This window comes from Erpetoichthys calabaricus, chromosome 17, assembly GCF_900747795.2.
Source record: "Erpetoichthys calabaricus chromosome 17, fErpCal1.3, whole genome shotgun sequence".
Classification (NCBI taxonomy): domain Eukaryota; kingdom Metazoa; phylum Chordata; class Cladistia; order Polypteriformes; family Polypteridae; genus Erpetoichthys; species Erpetoichthys calabaricus.
In genome coordinates this window covers 9,853,048-9,873,737 of record NC_041410.2, presented here as the reverse complement: position 1 = coordinate 9,873,737, position 20,690 = coordinate 9,853,048, and the positions used below count along the sequence as shown (strand labels likewise).

General features: G+C 36.9%; 1 protein-coding gene across 4 annotated transcripts in view; it reads right to left on the bottom strand.

Moving 5' to 3' along the window:
- The window catches only part of pbx4 (pre-B-cell leukemia transcription factor 4), a 216,894-nt gene that overhangs the window by 13,810 nt on the left and 182,394 nt on the right, over window positions 1-20,690 (bottom strand). For 2 of the 4 annotated variants that reach the window (XM_028823599.2, XM_028823601.2), the window contains 3 exons: window positions 19,101-19,236; window positions 18,832-18,988; window positions 6,116-6,228 (listed from right to left, as the gene is read on the bottom strand). In XM_028823599.2, the coding sequence (XP_028679432.1) occupies window positions 6,116-6,228; window positions 18,832-18,988; window positions 19,101-19,236 (406 nt within the window). The remainder of the gene's footprint in view (window positions 1-6,115; window positions 6,229-18,831; window positions 18,989-19,100; window positions 19,237-20,690) is intronic. The other 2 variants (XM_028823600.2, XM_028823602.2) reach the window with 2 other exon arrangements.

Genomic DNA, 20,690 nt, shown 5'->3' with positions numbered 1-20,690 from the left:
GTGTTGTAATAGAATTTATTTTATCTTAGCATTTTTGTAGAATAAATATTTGAAATGTACTTCTTTTTGGCTCACCCTGTGTGTGTGTGTGTTTATATATATATATATATATATATATATATATATATATATATATATATATATATATATATATACACACACACACACACATACATATATACACAGAAGCCTTCAAGGAGACAACACTCAGAATTACTAGTCATATTTCAATAGAATTCTGCCAATTGCTGTTCTTACACAGGCCTGAGCTTGGAAAAATCAAACATTTTAGATTGAAATATCCCCAACCACCTAGCTACAATCACACCTCATCAGAAATGTAAGATTTATTAACTGCAGCCATAGCACTAACTGATTACAGAACTATTATAAAAAAAAAAAGAAAATGCAGAAAAAGTAGTCAGCATTTAGTGTTTTTGCTTTATTGAAAAACAGCACGGTATTGTGGCAGCACGGTGGCACAGTGGTAGTGTTGCTACCTTGCAGTAAATAGACTGGGGTTTGTGTCTCAGGTGCTCTCTGCATGGAGTTTGCATGTTCTCCTCATCTCTGTGTGTGTTTCCTCCAGGTGCTCCTGTTTCCTCCTGCACTCCAAAGACATGCAGGTTAGTTGGACTGCAGATATTAAATTTGGCTGCAGAGAGTGTATGTGTGTTTGTCCTGTGATGGACTAGCGCCCTTCTCCAGGGTTTATTTCTGCCTTGCGCCATTATGCTAGCTGGGTTAAGGCTCCAGCACCCCATGCGACCCTGTTGAGGACTAAGTTGGGGGAGGGGGGTGTTAGAAAATGAAATGACTGAAAGAATAATTTAAAAAATTACATTATGGTTTCTGAGACATGCATACAAGCAGTTCAGTAACAGATACATTTTTAAAGAGCATGTCTTCTAAGAATATTGGGCAAGCCTGGATACGTAACCAGCTTTAATCTGTTTTCCTGTAAAGCAGAACTTCCATAGAAATATTGAGAAAACAAAATGCACACTGAAAACACATTACACAGTATCTGTGTAATTAACAGTTTGAAACATAATTTAACATTTATGTATATATGATGGAAAATAAGATAAATATCTTATTTGTTTAAGTTATTTATTACATATAAATGAAGGCGGATTTCAATGAGTTAGTCTTTAAGTGCTGTCCACCACATCTGTGACTATCTTCATTGCAAGTGTGTGTGTGTGTGTGTATACATAGTTTAAATATTTATTGTTCGATTTTTATGTATTTATAAGCAGATTTATTAATTTCACTTATTATGTTTAATTGTATATTGCATTTGAGTGATAAAAAAATTTGTGTTTTTATTACTATGACCTCAGACATTTATTACATTAAGTATTACACGTGGCAACATGTAGATCTAATGGTAAATTTGTTCTACATTTAAAACTAATCCTATGTATATTATATACTAGCAATGACAATATAAATGTAAAAAAAAAAACATTTACAAAAACATAGCAACTTATACTGTACATTAGTAATTTTATTTTTGTTTATTTGAAAGGATTTAGATCAGTAAGCACTAATTACCATCACTCCCTTTCTATCACACAAAAACACAAATCTTGAAACCTGACAAGGACTTACAATTCATTTCTACTCCCCCCCACCCCAAGTATAAGCTCTACTGACCCAAAAGCAAAAAATTTTCTTAGCAGAGCCACTTTTACTGGAGGAAAGTCAGCTCTGCAGGTCAACATTTGCGTTGTCATTTTTATTTTTGGTTGGGGGAACAAATGCAGTTCATCTCTGCAGTCTGAGTCAACCTGTGCCTACCAGCCAAGCACAAGAATCATCCCAGTTAAACAGGCTCTAGTTGGTTTGCAGCAAAGTGACATTTAGACACTGTTCCCCGAGCTATCATCTAACCCACTTCCAAGAGGAAAAACAAAACAGTGCTTCAGAGGAGGGAGAAAAAAATATGTTCCCGAGGCAGCATATTCTAATTTAATTAATAGATACATACACACAAACTGAAAGAGACTGTAGGCTGCAGAGCTTGAGCAGGGAGAAAATGAAAATTAATGCTCAGAAGAGTGAAACAGTTTTATTTTTCCTTAATCCAAATTTATAAGAAAATGAATGCCCATACTGTATTGGTGAATCTAAAAATATAAAAATTGCAAAACTGCAGTATGGCCTGGAACAATCAAGAACGAATAGCATGATAAGTAACTAAAAATAGATATAAACAATAAATATGTCTACTATGTATTAAAACTGACATATGAAAATGGCATGAGGAAAAAATAAAGTCAAGCTAGAGGTTAGGTTCTAAAACGTAATGGCAGATGGTAAGAAATTAGCTTTCCTGATTAATTTGTTAAGACTGTTGGTATCTCCAGCTCTCAAGCTACTTCTCCACCTAATGCACAGAACAACCATCCTGCAACTACTGATTGCTAGAATGTGTGTAGAAATATATCTATGCCAATCGAACTATGCCTATTTCTGAAATTCCTGTTTATAAAGCGTCTGTTTTTGAACCTCATCACAGATTAAAGTACCAGCCATATCTCCAGGCACTTTTGTACCTAACCACCACAAATCATACTAGATGAAGACCAGAATCATATGCCTAGATCCTCCAGGAGTCAACCATCGTCTCCTTGCTTTGCAAACATTGTGGTACTGGTGGCTTAATTTGAACCAACCAACCAAAGAAGCTGAAACACCTGGCTTCAGTATTCCCAGTGGTGTAACTAGGGGTGGTCCGCCCCGGGCGGCATTATTGGACAAAAGGTTCAGTACAATTCATGTGTAAGCAGCAGGGTTCGGAAAAATATCACTCATGAATGAAAAAAGTAAAATTCTCAGATTTTTATCCACAAAGGCGTAAATAATAATTTTCAGACTTCCCTTCTGTGACGGCATCAAAAACAGCAGTTGAAATTTATGAGGCAATAACAAAAATAAACATTATACCGATAATAATTTCTAGGAAGATGAACAACTAATTTACAATTTCGTTTCGTTATCAATCCAAATGTGTTCTTGCTCATCTCCACCTATCACTTGTACACTACACTGTTTGTGGTTTTTGCAGTGTAATTACATTAAACTAATAATCAGAACATGGCTTATCAGTGCGGCTATACTATATTTTTGTCTAGTTGATGCTTATAAATATTTATATGTGAAAAATGTATTGCTGTTTCTCTATATATGAATAAATCTATGCAAAATTTATGTTACATTTTCTCTATACGTCATTTTAATTTTCTATTTAAATAGGTTAACATATTCAGATATGTTGGAGGCTGGCAAATAGAAACACTGCCACCCACCCAGAGTGGCACGAACTCGAGCTACGCCACCGAGTATTCCTCCTTCTGTCTACTTCCTGTACAACCCCAGAAAAGATAGATAGATAGATAGATAGATAGATAGATAGATAGATAGATAGATAGATAGATATGAAAGGTGCTATATGATAGATAGATAGATACGAAAGGTGCTATATGATTGATAGATAGACTGATAGATAGATAGATACTGTAGATTGATAGATAGATATAGATAGATACTTTATTAATCCCAAGGGGAACTTCACAGTGCGAAAGCTTGAAAGAAAATTCAGTGAATACATTTAGAAATAATAGAATATGAGAAGGAAAAGTAACTTGTTGCCACTTCTTAATTAGAAATAATATCAGCCAATTCATTTACTAGGGTCTGTGCAAGGTCAGTACTAAAGGAGGATGGACAGGACAGGTATTTAGAAAGGTTATTTCGCAAAGTCACATTATCCATGGGTTTATAGGTACATACAAGGCATCAAAATCATTAAACATTCAACACTCAAAACTTGTAAGTGAAACAAATAGGAAAACTTGTGTTAAAGTACAAGAAGCGGAGAAAAATCAACACTTTAAAACTGTCAATTCGTTGTATTTTATTCACAAAGTAGGTTCAAAATTTGCTTGTTGGGTAGTGCCAAATCTGCCAAAAGCACATTCATGTCTAAGGTAGCCAAAAAAGTATTCTGCACAGTCATGAGGAAGTCATTCATTAAAATGTTTCCCAAATCCGATCAATTAAGCTGGTTGGGCGCAGTATAATGAAGTGTTTAAGGCACAAACTGGACTTTTTAAGCTGAGCAAGATCACTAGTTTAATGCTATAAAATATGTGCACATTGTTATCAAGCAGCTGATCTACGACATCTATGCTACTATAGAACACTTTGGAGTAAATAACGTAGATAAAATATTCTTCATTCAGTGTGCTGCTATACTGTGACCATTTACTTCACTCCAGCAATTGCAGTCTTTCATTATGCATTTATTTAATGGTAATAAACTTTTCAAGACCACGACACAAGATTATAGTTAAGGTGGAAGAAAAATGCATTATAATTGTTTGGTTTTTATATTTGTGGTCCAGCAAAAAACAAATATCATACATTTTACTTCTGTTCAAAAATAAGCAACAGTTTGCAAGGTATTTGCTTGTTAGACACAGCTTACTGTGTAAGACCATTACAAATATATAGTAAGAATCTGCTACCTCAGTAGAGTTACAAAAAGGCTTGGCACCATGAAACTGGTAAAACTGCGAAGTACCGCAGTTAATCTATGAAAAAGAACTTTCTCATGCCAGTGCTGATACAGTGCTGTGCAGCTTTATAACAGGCTAAAGATAATTAAAAAAAAAAAAAAAAAAAAAAAAAAGGTTACTAACAACTGAAGAATTGTAAAGGTCATCCCGAGAAGCTGCCTCAATACATTTATTAAACAAAGATTTAGATGAACCTTTTCAAAGCCACAAAAATGGATGGTGTCTATAACTAATCTGAAACTTTTCAAAGTAATTTGAAAGATCAAGTATTTCAAAATATGTAACAGTCACTTCTGCACAATACATACTAGTGTTGATCATGAAGTAGGCAATTAAAAGAACATCTTAAACAAAATCTTGACATTTGAGTAATTTCTGGCTTTGTTTAACCCTGAAATAAACAAGTGTGACTACAGAAAGATCACAGTTTTCAGCTCAGGTTAGACTGTTTAATGATATTTCACAGGCTGATGCTGTTAGAATGAAAGCCAGTGGTTCCAAGATAGCACACTGTACGGTATATAGAATGTCAGCATTTACACATCACCTTAAAAAAAAGAAAAGAATTTTAAGCTACATAAATCCATGCAAAGTTGTGATTAGGTGCTACTGCATGTCACATAAGGCAACATGAACTTACTGGCCAGGGTGATGTGATTTATGCCATATATAGTAAGTAGTTAGAAAATGACACTAGCTTCAAACAGAAAGTTTAAATGACATTATATGGTTAAATTAACAAAAATAGTATAATTGACATAATCTGTACAGGCATTTACAAATACCCATGCATTTAAATAAATAAAAAAATTGTGCTTTATTACTAAAATACGGAAATTACTGCATTTACTATTAACTGTATGTTAAGCCAAGACCATCGCCTTCAGTTTTAATGGTCACTGCAAGGTAACCCGAGCTGAAAACAGTGATCATTATTTTTCACGTTATAAAACAAAATTCTAATATAAAACAAACATAAAATACCATCCAAGTTTGACAAATGAATACAACTTTAAAACAGTGGTCCTTATGCAAACCACAAGCTACTCATGTGTTTGGTCATTTGTCAAGTTTGAAACAGTCAGCAGATTTTTCCCTCATATTGGTCAACTAACCTCAATCCGGTGCAACAAGATCCATTACTTTTTCTGATTGTTTAACAAAGGTTCAACAGACAGCAAACATGAGATGAAATACAATTTTTTTTTAGAAAAAACAGGGAGCTAGGAGTTGCGGGGAAGGGTGAAGTGTAAAACTGTTCCCAATTGCATGCTGTAAACACCCAACGCTACAAACAAAAAACACCGGAACAAAGCTCCTGCACATTACAATGAAGCAATCAGGTTTAGGTGGAACCAAAAACTTGGACTGGCAGAGTCACTTCAAAGCAGTGATGCTCCAGTCGGATTGTTTCTCTTCCACATTTGATGAGTGGAGGAAGGGAAGGGGAAGAGCAGGACAGGATGGGAGAGGACAGAAAGCATATTTTAGGCAAAGCAAGAGGTTGGGGGGGGGTCTTTGCCTACCTGAGTCTGCAGGTTAGGTGGCACCTGAGAACTTGGGTAGGAGTCACCATTGAGAGTGCGCATGGTCATGTACAAATCCGTTGAGTTCGACATGTTATGGGAGCCGGAGGAACCTGGAGGGAGAGAGGCAGGCAGGCTCAAGGTGGAACACAGCTCACCCTTCCCCATGGGGGTAAGTGTATTCCTCTAACAGCAAGTTTCAAAGTAAAATTGTACTGAGTACAAAAAATAGATTTGGTACCCTTCATTTCAGAGATTCTGGCTATTTCAACAGTATGCTTTACGCATTCTTCTGTGAGGACAGCTTTCCATCTGGCCTCCATATTTTTAGTTCACATATAACACTTAATTTTCTTTTTTCATACCACTTAAATGCATCTAGTCAACAATGAAAGAACAGAACCCATTAAACTACAAAAAACAGCTACTGTTACTGTAAAATCTTAGTAAATACCTCTTTAATATTCTAGTAAATTTTCTTAATTTGTCTAGATTAAAAGTGAAAATGACACTTCGGACATCAAATGTGGAGTGGTGACGGCACTGCAACGTTCATTTCTAATGAAGCATTTGCAAAAATATTTCACATTGGCAGATATAAATGTAAGAAACAAAAGCCTCACAATTTGCTAAGTACTACACACACACATACACACACGCACGCACGCATACATACATTATGTACACACAAACACAACACAATTTACATGGCCATATACCTGTATTAAAAACAATTTGTATGTGTACAGTTTGCACCTTCTCTCATAATCTATAGCAGTTTCTCTGGCTATTCTGGTTTCCTCCCACATTCATTGGTTAATTAGTGACTACAAACTTTCTTAACATGCTTGTATGACTGGGTGTGAATGATTGTATGTGCCCTGCAAAGAACAGGGACCCCATCCTGGGTGGTTTCCATACTTATACTTATTGCTGTTGGGATAGCCACTGTCATTATATAACCCTGAACTTCATAAAAAGTAAAAAAAAATGAATGAATGAAACAAAAAATACATGGATATTTTGAAGACGATGAAATATTACAAATACAGAACTACATATGTATATACCAATATTGTGGAAATGGTTAAAAAATGTAATCTTGCTGTGCCAATTGTTGGAGGGGTTGGGGTCGCAGTTTAATCAAAATGCCTTAAATTGTAATTGTAACCAAAATCCCAATAGGGCTATTCACTTAGTATGTTGGATGCAATGATCATTACAGGTGTAAAGTCAACTGTGCATAATTATACACAATTAACTGGAAGTGCTGTTACATTTTATTAGAGCACAGCAATGAGATACTGATGGAAACAATAAAATAATTATCATATTAATCCCATTATGCAGTACAAATATCTCTGAATAACACAGAAGTACCATGTTGGTAGAAAGATTATCAAAAGTAATAATTACAAAATTACTAAAATTTGCCATTTGTGCCCAAAAGTCTACACTCAATAACAGGTAATGACAAAATAAAAATGTTTTTGAAAGGTTTGCAAATTAATCAAAAACTGAAAACTCATATATATATATTCATACATGTATCTATTTAAAAAGAAATCTACAACATAATAAAGTGTGCAGAAAGTAAAGGGGGTCTGAATAGTTTCTAAATCCACAGTTATTTAAGGTGATTTCTGAAGTATTCTGTGCTGCTTAAAATACCATTTCTTCATACCTTTTACTTTTAAAAAACATTTTAAAAGAAACTTATGAAATATATAATTCTCTCTGACTGCAATAGCTGCATTTTTTCCTCTGTAACATAGCATAACCCAGAGTTGTCACTTTATTCTACATATGTAATATGTACTGTATGTCTAATGTTCTTCCTCTGATGATGACACCTGATAGGTTGTTCAAAGCTTAGGAATAAAAAATTACTTTAAATGTGCGACTCATTTTCTCCCTTTGTGGATATTATTTATTTATATAGCTACTAGTCATTTAGCCCGTTACAATAACGGGCGCTAGAACAGTAGTGCATAAACATTAGTAGGAACAGTCTATATTAAATGGCAAGGGAATTTGACCTCATTCTTTTTGTTGGTCGTATTTTTCTTTCTTTCAGTCTTTTGTTGATGTTTACTTGCTGAGCTGACCATTCTTCGTGGGCTGCCGCCGTGTATTGTGTGTCTTTAATTTTCTGTGAAAGTAATACTGTCTTGTACGGCTCTATTCAATAAGGGCGCATAGATAATTTAGTTCAAATGGTTCTGGAATATGTGAAGAGCAACAGGTGCAGATCTTTATTTATGCGCACCTTTATTTGCTGTGCCCAATTGAGGTCGTCCTTTTGAGGCTCGCCTTTTTGTGCGCGCCCTTATTGAAGGATACTGTCTTGTACATCCGCTGGCTTGTACGTCCGTAATATACCTTTAATTTTCTCCGGCGGTAATACAGGCGTGCGTGTCGGTAGTATGCCTTTAATCTCCTCTGACAGTAATACTGGCTTATATGTCGCTGTAATATGCGTCACTGTATTGTGTACCTTTAATTTCCTCTCGCAGTAATACTGTTTTTTTTTTTTTTTTTTGTTCTTTATTTCGCCTTATACAATTTCTTGTATTAGGAATTTGGTAGTTTTCGCATACCCCTTGGGGTCAGAGCGCAGGGTCAGCCATTGTACAGCGCCCCTGGAGCAATTACAGGTTAAGGGCCTTGCTCAAGGGCCCAGCAGAGCAGTGGCCTTTTTGGCAGTGATGGGATTCGAACCGGCAACCTTCGGGATACCAGCGCAGATCCTTAGCCTCAGAGCCACCACTCCGCCTGGTTTGTATTTCCGTAGAACGCCTCTAACTTTCTCTGACAGTAATATCGCGCATAGCACTGTGCCCCGCGCGTGCGCACTTCACCAGAAGACACCCAACACACGGACACCTGGACGCACATAGGGATTTTATATATATAGATATATACATATAGACAGACAGACAGATATAGGGTGCCAACGAACATTATGCGAAAAAGTGACCTATCTATTTTGTGAAGTCTTACCCTGTAAAAATGTTCCTTTTCATAAAAATGATACATGAAAAAAATTGAGATGAATATATCAACATTTACTGGTGGCACAATGCTTCTGAAGTCATCAGTATTTATTGTAAAATCCCTTTTCATGTAACTATTATGCTTGTTATTGACAGGTGTTGTACTATATATATAAACTTATAAACTTACTGAGTTCTAATTACACAACACTGTTATATTTGCATAACAGGTATAATTGAAGGATTTAAGCAAGATGACATCAGTTGTAGATAAAAAGTCAAGGCAATCACGACATGGTGTATAGCTTATATGGACGACTCTCTGAGACCATTACTGGCTGTAAGCTACTTTCTAACAGACAAGTGCTAAGTCGATCTTTTCATTGAGATTTCACAGGACTTCCTCGTGGACGATCCTGATTCATGGGACAGTAATGAAGCATATATTTCAGCTCAGTGCAATGTCAAACACCTGAAAGTGGTCAATGATGCAGCGGAGAGAGGGGTGGCACTGATTCAGTCATTCAATTCAGCCATCACAAACCATGAACAACAGGAACAGTACCTCCTACAAGTTGTAGAAGACCATCGCAAACAGTTTCCAGCACCAACAAAAACTCTGTTAACTGAAAAGCTGGACAGAACAGTCATAGCAGGATGCATGTTTCTGTATAGTGAATATAGAAAAATTCTGATCTTTTGTGCCACCAGTAAATATTGTTTGTCATAAAACTTTGTGTAATCAATCATGGTAACTAGAGGAACAAACCTGGGGGGGTAAGATGTGAGAAAATAAAAACTTTGATTTTCACTGGCACCCTTATACATATACATATATACACATATATATATTTTACACAGACAGACACGCACAAATATTTATACTTCATTATATTTACACAATGTCACAGGGAAGGAAAAAGCCTTTCGGTTTTGGTGTCTGACCAAAGGTTTTCATGGTGGATGGAAGGAGTTGAGAATAGCACTACAAACTAAGTTTTCTATTTCCGCCTCCTTGCAGGAAATGCTGACCAGATAGGTTAACTACAGCGACCAATCCCTGCCTCTCTTCATGCGTCTCTCAGTCTAGTCACGGGCACACCTACAACAAAGGGATCCCGAGACAATCATGTCACCAAGAGCCTGAGTACTTTTCAAGCATTAAAAACCATACTGTGTTTTTTTCCATACACATATCTATCTATAAGGGTGATGCATCCATATATAAAGAAACGCATGTGTGAATTTGACAAAGAAAAAAAAAACTGTCTGAAAGCGTCTTATAACTTTGATTTGGCACAATGTTCAGAAGATTCTGCCCCATGCAATTTTTTTCTTTTCCCAAAGCTGAAAAAATGCTCAAGGGAAGCAATTTTCAGTCAAGACAAAAACTGCAGAGTTATTTAAAGCACTCTTAGAAAATAACTTCAGGGAATGCTTCTGGCCTAAAAGGCTTACACTGAGTTGCATTCAGCGTGTTAATGAAACTGCTTTGAATGGTTATTTATGTCCAATAATTAATTCAAAAATTATATACAGGAACACAAGACTCACTGTCAAAAGTAAACCAAAATTTTGTATAATTCCAAGGTGACAAATGGGGTAATAAGGGTCATGAACTAGTAAAAAGTTATGTTAAAAGGATTAGTGAGTTTAATATGCTTTAAAGCGCAAATAACAATGAAAGCATTGAAAAGGAGGCATGTGCTATCTTAAAGATCTGCTGGCGGACACTGTGGTCTTCTGAAGTGATGTGTGTCTAATATGTAACAGATGAAGTAAACTACAATTTGATAAACAATTCAAGAAATTTATGCCACCATTTTAAACAAGACGACTGTGTATAAATGTATATATCAGGGCCTACATATTAATGAGCTGGAGTATTACAAGCTGTTGTTTTACTGGTTACAGCAGACTAAAATTGTTAAACTTACAGAGATTCTGGGAAGAATCAAAAATATAATTAAAATAACAGAGAAACACAAAGTATATGAGAGTTTTTCCATACACAAAAAAACTACCCAATAGATAAATGCAAGAAAAATTATGGAATAAATGGTGTTAAAACTGACCTGAAAACCTAACCACGTTTTACAGTAAACATTTTATCTATTTTTCAGTCCCTATTTTTATCTGTCAAGAAAAAGTTACTCATAATGTCTTAACACTTCACTGCACCCCTTACTCTGCTACAACAATAATATGCACTAAGTACTGTATATTCATGCCCATCCAATGTATATGATGCGTTTACTTGGCCCAGAATACTGATGCAGTGTAATGAAGTACTGCGTTATAAGATTATATGTAAGGTAAGCCTCAGATTCCAATGTTTTGTTTCACTATTTGTAAGAACGTTAGAACAACTGTCACAAAAACAGACATTTCAGACCAACAAGTTCCGATTCATCCCCAGCAAAACACACCTACATCTGTTCATAAACAGTGTGTAAGCGCATTTTTATGCAAATTGTTATTCTTCCTTTTTTGTGTGAAATTAATTTTAAACTCTGGAATGTTTCAGACCATATTTATCATATATAACAGGTTATAACAGTGCAGGCAATTCTCCTATTTCTCCCAAAGTGTCAAGCATGTGTTAAAATTAAAGGAATGTTTCCATGTATAGCAATGTCAAAGTATTATTTCTACTGTAAGAACAATTATTTAAAATTAATTACAGATCAGATTTGGGGTAGTATTAATACAAAATAAAAATAATTCTGACATAAATTACAACCCCTGCCTGAAAACAAGACACTTCTTAGGAAAACTGTTCGTTTGAGAATACATGTATTAAATATGCACAAGGAATACAGATGTGGGGGATTCACTTTAGCCAGCACCTTAAGTTTAAGCTCTTTTTTAATTATTTATTTATTTATTTATTTTTTTACAAGAGTTTCCTGAGTGGTCAGAAATTTCTGCAAAAAACGGTAAATATGAAATTCAAGGGTTGAAGGATGCATCCTCTTAACCCTCTCAGAATACCAACGGCCTGCTTGCCTGAGATCTTTCAAAAGCTTGCTCCCTGGCCAACATGACAGCTGTCACTCAATGCGACAGACAGCTGGAGTTCTCCCGGGTGACAAAGAGGCAAAACAAATTAAGCCTAAGATGACAGAAAATGAGGAGCCACATTATGAAGTGTTACAGTGAGACCTTTCACCAGCATAACAGGCGCAAGCTGTTCACTGTTAAGAACTGTGCCATGTGGGATTAATCACTGGGGGAAAACTGAGCCAGCTCTGAACAGTGCAGACTCTTGCTGTCTTCTCAGACCACTGTAGCTGCCGAAATGTCAGCGCTTCCATCTCAGAGAAGGTTAAACCATACATACATACATATACAAACTGCATTTACTGAGCAAGTAATATCATCTAACCAGCTAAGCCACTATTTATGAAGCATAGGGAGATATTTTTTATTTCTTTGCTAATTTTAAAATGTTCATATTTCAAAGGTTTTCTGGAGCAGAACAACCGAAAGATCAAGGTTACTGAACAGCCCATGCATGTCTTTGGAAACGGACTTTCACAAAGAACCAAAAGGAGTCTGAAGTAAAGATTCTGGAATAAATTAAAATTTTTACAAATGAGGAGACACGAAAACTGTGTTTCTCTTGCTTGGTCATTGAACGGTAAGTTCTTCAGAACTTTCAACATACAACAGACAAGGACATAAAACAATATGCATGTACAAAACATCACAGATTATAAGATGGTGTACAAAGAAATTGAAGTACAAGGCAGACACGGGATACTTCAAGCAAAATATTTAAGAATATCTAGGAAAGTTCAATGTTCAAACAATAGTAACTTTTTCATGGTTTAGGTTTGCTTTAAGCTAATAAATCCATTTGTGTCACAGTGTGGTGCTCATTATAAGCAAGGTGGTACAAATGTAATTCTTTACTAATGGAGTGATCCTGTTAACAAGAATTTAATTGTACTAGACTACATATGCAGTATTTCTTTCAAACTGTCCTGCACTGTCTGTGTAAGGTACTTCATAGTTTCCACCATTAACAGTACTACTGAAATAAAGAAATTGTGTTTGCCAGAAAGGAATGAACCAGAGCAGATGTCTTTCACTTAATTATTGGCTACAATAGCATCAGAACAGTTTACTTGATACAGTAGAATACCGTTCAAACCAAGCAAAGTTACAAAGCAGTTTACAGACAGTACAATTTTATGACTATTTAAAGAATATGGCATATGCAGGTTAAGGGACTTACCGTATTTACTCACAGATAAATTCTCCCACGGATAAGTTGGGACTTGATTTTACCGTACAATTTCTGGTATTTTATAATGTCGGTCGTATAAGTCGAATGCAGAAAACTCACGCTATTGGTCCAAGAGATTATGATATGCTAATGCTCACCTGAGAGAGTAACCACGGGGCACACGGCCATTTTTTTTCTATGTATTGTGCCTACGTGACCACCCAAACTATTCTGAAGTAATGTTTGCACTGTTTTGTGTTTTTTGTATCTCACACCCTTATACACCTTTATCGTAAGAGCATCCCTTATCTACAATGGAGTATTCGATCAGAAGAAAATATGAAGCCGATTTTAAATTAAACATCGTTGAAGTAGGGAAGTATATTAGAAGAATCCTACAGTACAGACTTGGCTCACATTTTAACATTAGCATACACTTAATCATTTACTTGTAAAATAATCAGCTAATTTTGCACTAAGTAAAAACAATTTTATTCTTATCATAAATATATCCAATTGACATATCTGAAAGTTTAACATTGTCCATTTATGGAAAAATATAACAAGTGTCATGCGAAATGAACAACAACTGTTACCTTTGTATAAGAGTAACATTAAGATGACATACAGTATGGTTACACACACAAATAACTAGAATTATAATTTTAACTTTATTGTTTAATATAGTACTCTTATTTCTACCAGCATGTTTGACATTGTTTGATTAAACTCACCTGTAAGATACCATCAATAAAAATTACCAATACACAATGCATACTTCAGTTGAAGTGTCAACCAGACTTGTTGACAAACCTTTTCTGAATCTGAAAGGCTTTAGTGTCTTCTGACCCCAGAAATTTTGATTATAGGGTTTGATTTATGGCGCAATTGCAAAAAGAATCTAACGTGATTGTAATTTGATTTTGCAAACTATATTGGGTACAGGTTACTTGTTAGACACAAAGCCATTGCTCGACAGTGTAGTAAGTTTGAGCTATGCTTGGCAGTGTGTTCTGGCTACAGGAGCTAATTTTACACAAACACCATCTTTAATAACAAAGCAGTAAATATAAAAGTATAAGAATTTTTTTTTTTTTTTTTTTAAAGAAAATTCCCCATATATTTTTCACTGGCATGAATAAAATATGTTGTAATGTGTGAGGGCAGGACCTGAGATGAAAATGATGCTCGAGTGTCTGCAGGCTGTCTGAAGAGGTGTGACCAACTGGAGCAGTCAAGTATAAATCCGTCCTAAAAAACATGGCCTAGAGAAGTGTTTCTCAGCCCTTTTGGTGTTGCGGCCTTTTCCCATTTAAGTGTCTTCACGACGCACACATTTAGGGTCTCCCCTTGGTGAACTGAACGCGATTGTCATAGCGGGTTAGTCTTCAAGTCACCAAAGTGGATAAGCTATCGCTGGGTAGAGTCCACAAAGGTGAACTGAGCACAATCAGATCTCTGTCCACCCATGGTGAATTTGAGCATGATCGTCACAGCTTGTCCCCCTTGGTGAACTGAGAGCGATTGCCAGAACGGTTGAATAGCTTTGTTTGACCAAGCGCAATTTTCAGAGTGGCATGAGCGCAATCATCAGAGCTTCGATCCACTTGCAAACCACCATGACCTACTACCACTATAAACAATAGCATCTCCGGCCCACAATGGCGACCCAGTGTTTGAGTAAAACTGGCTTAGAGGGCTAGAAATCAAGCACTTATTTAAAAAGCACTTCAGAGGTGTTCCTCTACTGCTCAAGTTCGTAAATGTACGGGTGTCCACTGGTGAGGCGGGAGAGCAGCATTTAAGGTCAGCCAAGGAAGTAGACAGTGGGTTCAGCCATGAAGCAACCAACGGTCCTTTTAAGGACCAACTTCTGACAGTGTTCTCCTAAGGGCTAAATCTCAGGTTCCCTGGGGTCATTACAACATGTATAAATGGAAATTTCTATGAATCTGAATGTACACTTCTTTTTCTCCAAAGATTCCTAACAGCAAGATCTTTATATTTGGACTTAAATATAGAATACAACAATATGTGCAATAGCAGCCTACATAAAGTTGATTTTATATATATGTCATGAATTGTTAGTTTAAATATCTTTAAAACAGACCAAATACTATGTCAACAAAACAAAGTTTGACAGCAAATAAATACAGTTAGGTCCGTAAGCATTTGGACTATTTTCATTATTTTGGCTCTGTGCCACCACAGCAGATTTCAAATGAAGCAATCAAGATGAGATTGAATTTAGACTTGCAGTTTTAATTTAAGGTGTTTAACAAAAAGACTGTATGAGCTATTTAGAAAAGACAGCAATTTTTCTACATTTTCAGGGGCTCAAAAGTATTTGGACAAACTAACAATCATAAATATAATGATCATTTTCAATACTTGGTCGAAAAATCCTTTGCACTCAATGCCTGCCTGAAGTCCGATTCCATGGCCTTCTTCAAGTGCTGGGTTTCCACCACACTGTTGTTTTGCCAGGCCTTTACTGCAGTTGTCTTCAGTTGCTGCTTGCTCGTTGGACTTTCTGCCATCAGTTTTGTCTTCAACAAGTGAAGTGCGTGTCCAATTGGGTCGAAACTAGTGGACTGACTTGGTCATTTAAGAATAGTCCACTTCTTTGCCTTGAGAAGCATTTGGTTTGCTTTCACAATATGTTTTTGGCTCATTGCACATCTGTACTATGAAGCGTTATCCTATCAGTTTTGCAGCATTTGTCCAAATCTGTGCAGACAGTATAGCTCTGTATACTTCAGAAATCATCTTGCAACTTTTGTCAGTAATCATATCATCAACAAACACAAGTGACCCACTTCCACTGGCAGTCAGGCAGACCCATGCCATGCAACAATAGGCCTTCCTTTCAGGGAGTGTTCTTGGTTTGGCTAAACGTTTTAAACTGTTTTTTCTTCACTAAGAAAGAATTCTGCGAACAAACAGCACAGTTGTCATCCAAGGCCTTCTGATGATGCTGAGCTCACCATTGCGTTCCTTCTCTTTAAAAGTGTACCAAATGGTTGATTTGACCTCTACTGGCGTTTCTGCTTTCTCTCTAAATGGTTTGTTTAGTTTTCTCTGCTTAATGATGGCCTATTTTTACTCATATGGACAACTCTTGGGACCTCATGAGAGTTAACAGCAACAACTTCCAAATTCAAATTCCACACTTGCAGACCTTCTACCTGCTGAATAGTTAATGAAATAATGAAGAAACTGCTCACATCTGACTCTGGAACAGCTCGTCAGTCAATTGTCCAAATACTTTTGAGCCCCTGAAAATGGGAGGACCGTGTATAAAAATGGTTGTTAATCCTAAATGGCTCATACGATATTTCTGTTAAACTCTGAGTAAATGCTGAAAGTCTACACTTCAATCATATAATTTTTTCTTCATTTCAAATCCATTGTGGTGGTGTATAGATGCAGAATTATGAAAATTTTGTCCCTGTCCACGTAATTATGAACCTAACGGCATAATTTGATTCAAAAGTTACCCAGACCTGGCTGGTTTGCTTGTTAGTTGTGAATGTGATTACTTATTTTAGATATACAGTAATCCCTCGCTATATCGCGCTTCGCCTTTCGCGGCTTCACTCCATCGTGGATTTTATATGTAAGCATATTTAAATATATATCGCGGATTTTTCCCTGGGTTTCTGAGGACAATGGGTCTTTTCATTTCTGGTACATGCTTCCTCAGTTGGTTTGCCCAGTTGATTTCATACAAGGGACGCTATTGGCAGATGGCTGAGAAGCTACCCGGCTTACTTTTCTCTGTCTCTTGCGCTGACTTTCTCTGATCCTGACGTAGGGGGATTGAGCAGGGGGGCTGTTCGCACACCTAGACGATACGGACGCTCGTCTAAAAATGCTGAAAGATTATCTTCATGTTGGTATCTTTTGTGCAGCTGCTTCCTGAAACGACATGCTGAACGGTGCTTCGCATACTTAAAAGCACGAAGGGCACGTATTGATTTTTTTTATCTCTCTCCCCTTGCTCCTGACGGAGGGGGTGTGAGCTGCCGCCTTCAACAACTTTGTGCTGCGGTGCTTTGCATACTCAAAAGCCAAACAGCCCTATTGATTCATTTGCTCCTTTGAAGAGGAAGATATGTTTGTATTCTTTTAATTGTGAGACAGAACTGTCATCTCTGTCTTGTCATGGAGCACAGTTTAAACTTTTGAAAAAGAGACAAATGTTTGTTTGCAGTGTTTGAATAACGTTCCTGTCTCTCTACAACCTCCTGTGTTTCTGCGCAAATCTGTGACCCAAGCATGACAATATAAAAATAACCATATAAACATATGGTTTCTACTTTGCGGATTTTCTTATTTCGCGGGTGGCTCTGGAACGCAACCCCCGCGATGGAGGAGGGATTACTGTAACTTATGCCACCATGATGTAAGTTATGCTACAGGATACTTAGTCATCACCAAAGATCCATTTTCTACAACACAGCAGACAGATGTCAAAAGTGTCAAGTAAATGTATTGGAGACACACGTAAAGCTTCAGTTGGGCTACTCTAAATCAGTTTTTACTCATTATTTATTTGGAGGTTTACTTTTACTACAACTTTCACAGTACAAGAGTTAAGACACTCCCCTCTTATAGACCAAGTTTACCATAAATGCAGCCTTGTCAATTCAATTACAAATAAAATGTTATTATAATCTCATTACTTCCATTTAGATTTAGAGCTATGAAACACACAACTGTGAGGCTTTACTGTAGAGAGTAACAACAGTAAAATAAACTCTAATCATGGTACACCTTTCAGATAGATGATACTAGCTTCTGTTAAAAAGGCAGAAAAAAAAGATGATTGGGTTGGGGGAAGTGTGGAGTGGAAGAGTAAATGGTTCCCTCCCTTCCCAGCATCTGCAGTGATAGTCCACTGTGTGAGTGGCCAGCACGAATTTCAGATGTGACATTTTGTCCTCATACAGTGCACTAGTTTGTCAATCTCTGTTCCTTTTACTGACCTTCGCTTCCGACATCTCCAATGCACCACATAGCCAGTCAAACAGAGTCAATTACCTGGCATTCTTTGGGGAAGTCACCAAAATTTAACTTACTAAAACTGGAAGAGTTGGCAAGACTTAAATTTAAAACTTGGAGCAGCCAGGGTTTTTTAAAAAACAAACAACCACCAAAAAAAAAAAAAAAAAATGCCCTCCCACAAGGCAGGAGAGTGCATTGGACTGTTCTGTGGAGTGAGTCTGTCATCGGTGACTGACTCGCTCCGCAGGCATTTCGGAGTGCAAGATGGAGCTACCATGGGGACATGGATTTCAAGCTGTGCCCCCAGGCAGACAACAGATAGGTTGGCTGGGTGGGGATGGGAGATGGGGTGCTTAGGAAGTTTCCTTACCAACCTGTCTGCACTCTAAAAACAGGTGGGAAAGTGAGGGGTAGGTGGGGAACTGAGGGTTGGGTTTAGGAAGCGAGATGTTTGTCTGGCAGGAAGGGAACGGTACCTGAATTAGGCGTTGCGGGAGAGTTAGCCTGGCTGGCTTGGGCTGACACACTGGCTGCATCCACCGCTGTTTTAACAGCGTACAGGTTTGCCTCCTCCTGGAACTTACCGATGTTCTTCTTGTACCGGATTCTCTTGTTGCCAAACCAGTTAGAAACCTACGGTAAGCAATAGGAAACAGTAGGAGCAACAGAAGTGAGCAATGAGTGTGCCTCATTTGTGTATTGTGTTGAAACACCGGCGCACCAATGGGCTAGCCATGACACTCACCTGCGAAACTGTGATGCCACATTTTTTAGCCAACTCTTCTTTGGCCTCCTCACTGGGGTAGGGATTACTAAGGTGCGAGTAGAAATACTCATTTAAGACTTCTGTCGCCTGCTTGTTGAAATTACGCCTTTTGCGTCTGTAAAAAGAAAAGAGGTTTAATGGGAAGAAATAAATGCAATGCTTATGAATTCAAAATTTTCAGTTGAACACCATGCATAAGAGGAAAAGAAAAAGACATGCAGAAAATTCCATAAACCATCGGGGTGGGGTGGGGGGGGGGGGGGGGGGGGGGGGGTATGGGAGAGGGGTGCTATCTTCCAGATTTATTATTTATTCTTCTGTTTAATTTAGGTTATTGTAAATATTAATTCACTAGAAAAGAACTAAAACTGACAACACATGTGGGACATTTGCAAACCAACCAACCCAGCCAAAGATTCACATCAGAAGGTACGAGTCCCTCAACAAGTCTTAAAATCACATGTTCTTGCTTATAGATAGCAGCTTGCTACTGTGATTTTAGTTTAGGATTTTTAGCTGTTGAATCAAAAAAAAAAAGGAGTAATTACCTAAAGTTTATATGAAAACTGTTATTTTACTACAGTACCCTTTAGAGTATGATGACTCTGAGGTCTGCAGACGATTAAACTTGAAATATCACAATACACATAGAATTAACATAATAACATTCACACTTGTTCTGTTCAAATACAGAAACAAATTTTCAAACAGCAACAGATATAAGGAAGGCCCAGACCTAGAATACAGGGCTCATCCATTATAGGTAACTCACATTCACTTGTTCACTTGCCAGTTTGTCTAAAAAGAATGCCTTTTTTTTTAGCTATGGCAGGAAAGTGGACAACACCAAAAAATAACAGTTTAAAATTTTAGAATAATTAATTGAAGAAGGTGTTTTAACAAAAAAAAAAGTCTACAAAATTGTTACAACTGTACTTGGGAATGCTATGTTAAAACATTTCTTGCTTGGCGAATGAAATGCATGCAATTATCCTGCACTGCAATAACTGCAGGTAGCACATATGATCAGTTTAAGTAAGACGTTTAATAAAAGTGGTTTCCACACCACAGGGGCACCAAAATGAATGCCAAATACTACCCACCTTGAGTCATAAAATGTGAGACACAGCTTAGGACAAACACAAACTTAAAGAAATAATCAAATGCATATTCATGTACAATTTTAAGATTACAGTGAGAGGAAGAGAGTTACAGTGGTACAAGAAATATACGTAGTGTGTGTATACTGATATGGACGTTGTACAGATACTAGCAAATTTTTCAATTCTGCTTTGACTTGGCAAGGAATTATATCCACATTTAGAACACTGATTCTTAAGCAGGAATGGTGGAACTAGTTAATTAAACATATCTTAGTTTAGATTTGGCAGTTAATTTAACAACATGTTTTTGGACAATGAGAAGGAGGGCTGTCAAAGTACCCAAAAATTAAACTTTACATATTCATATTAAAAATAAGTACAGTACGATCAGCAATGTCCAATAGTGTCCTGTTAATGCCACAACAGTGTTAATTTTTAGCTGCTCAAACATGCAAAGACTTGTGTC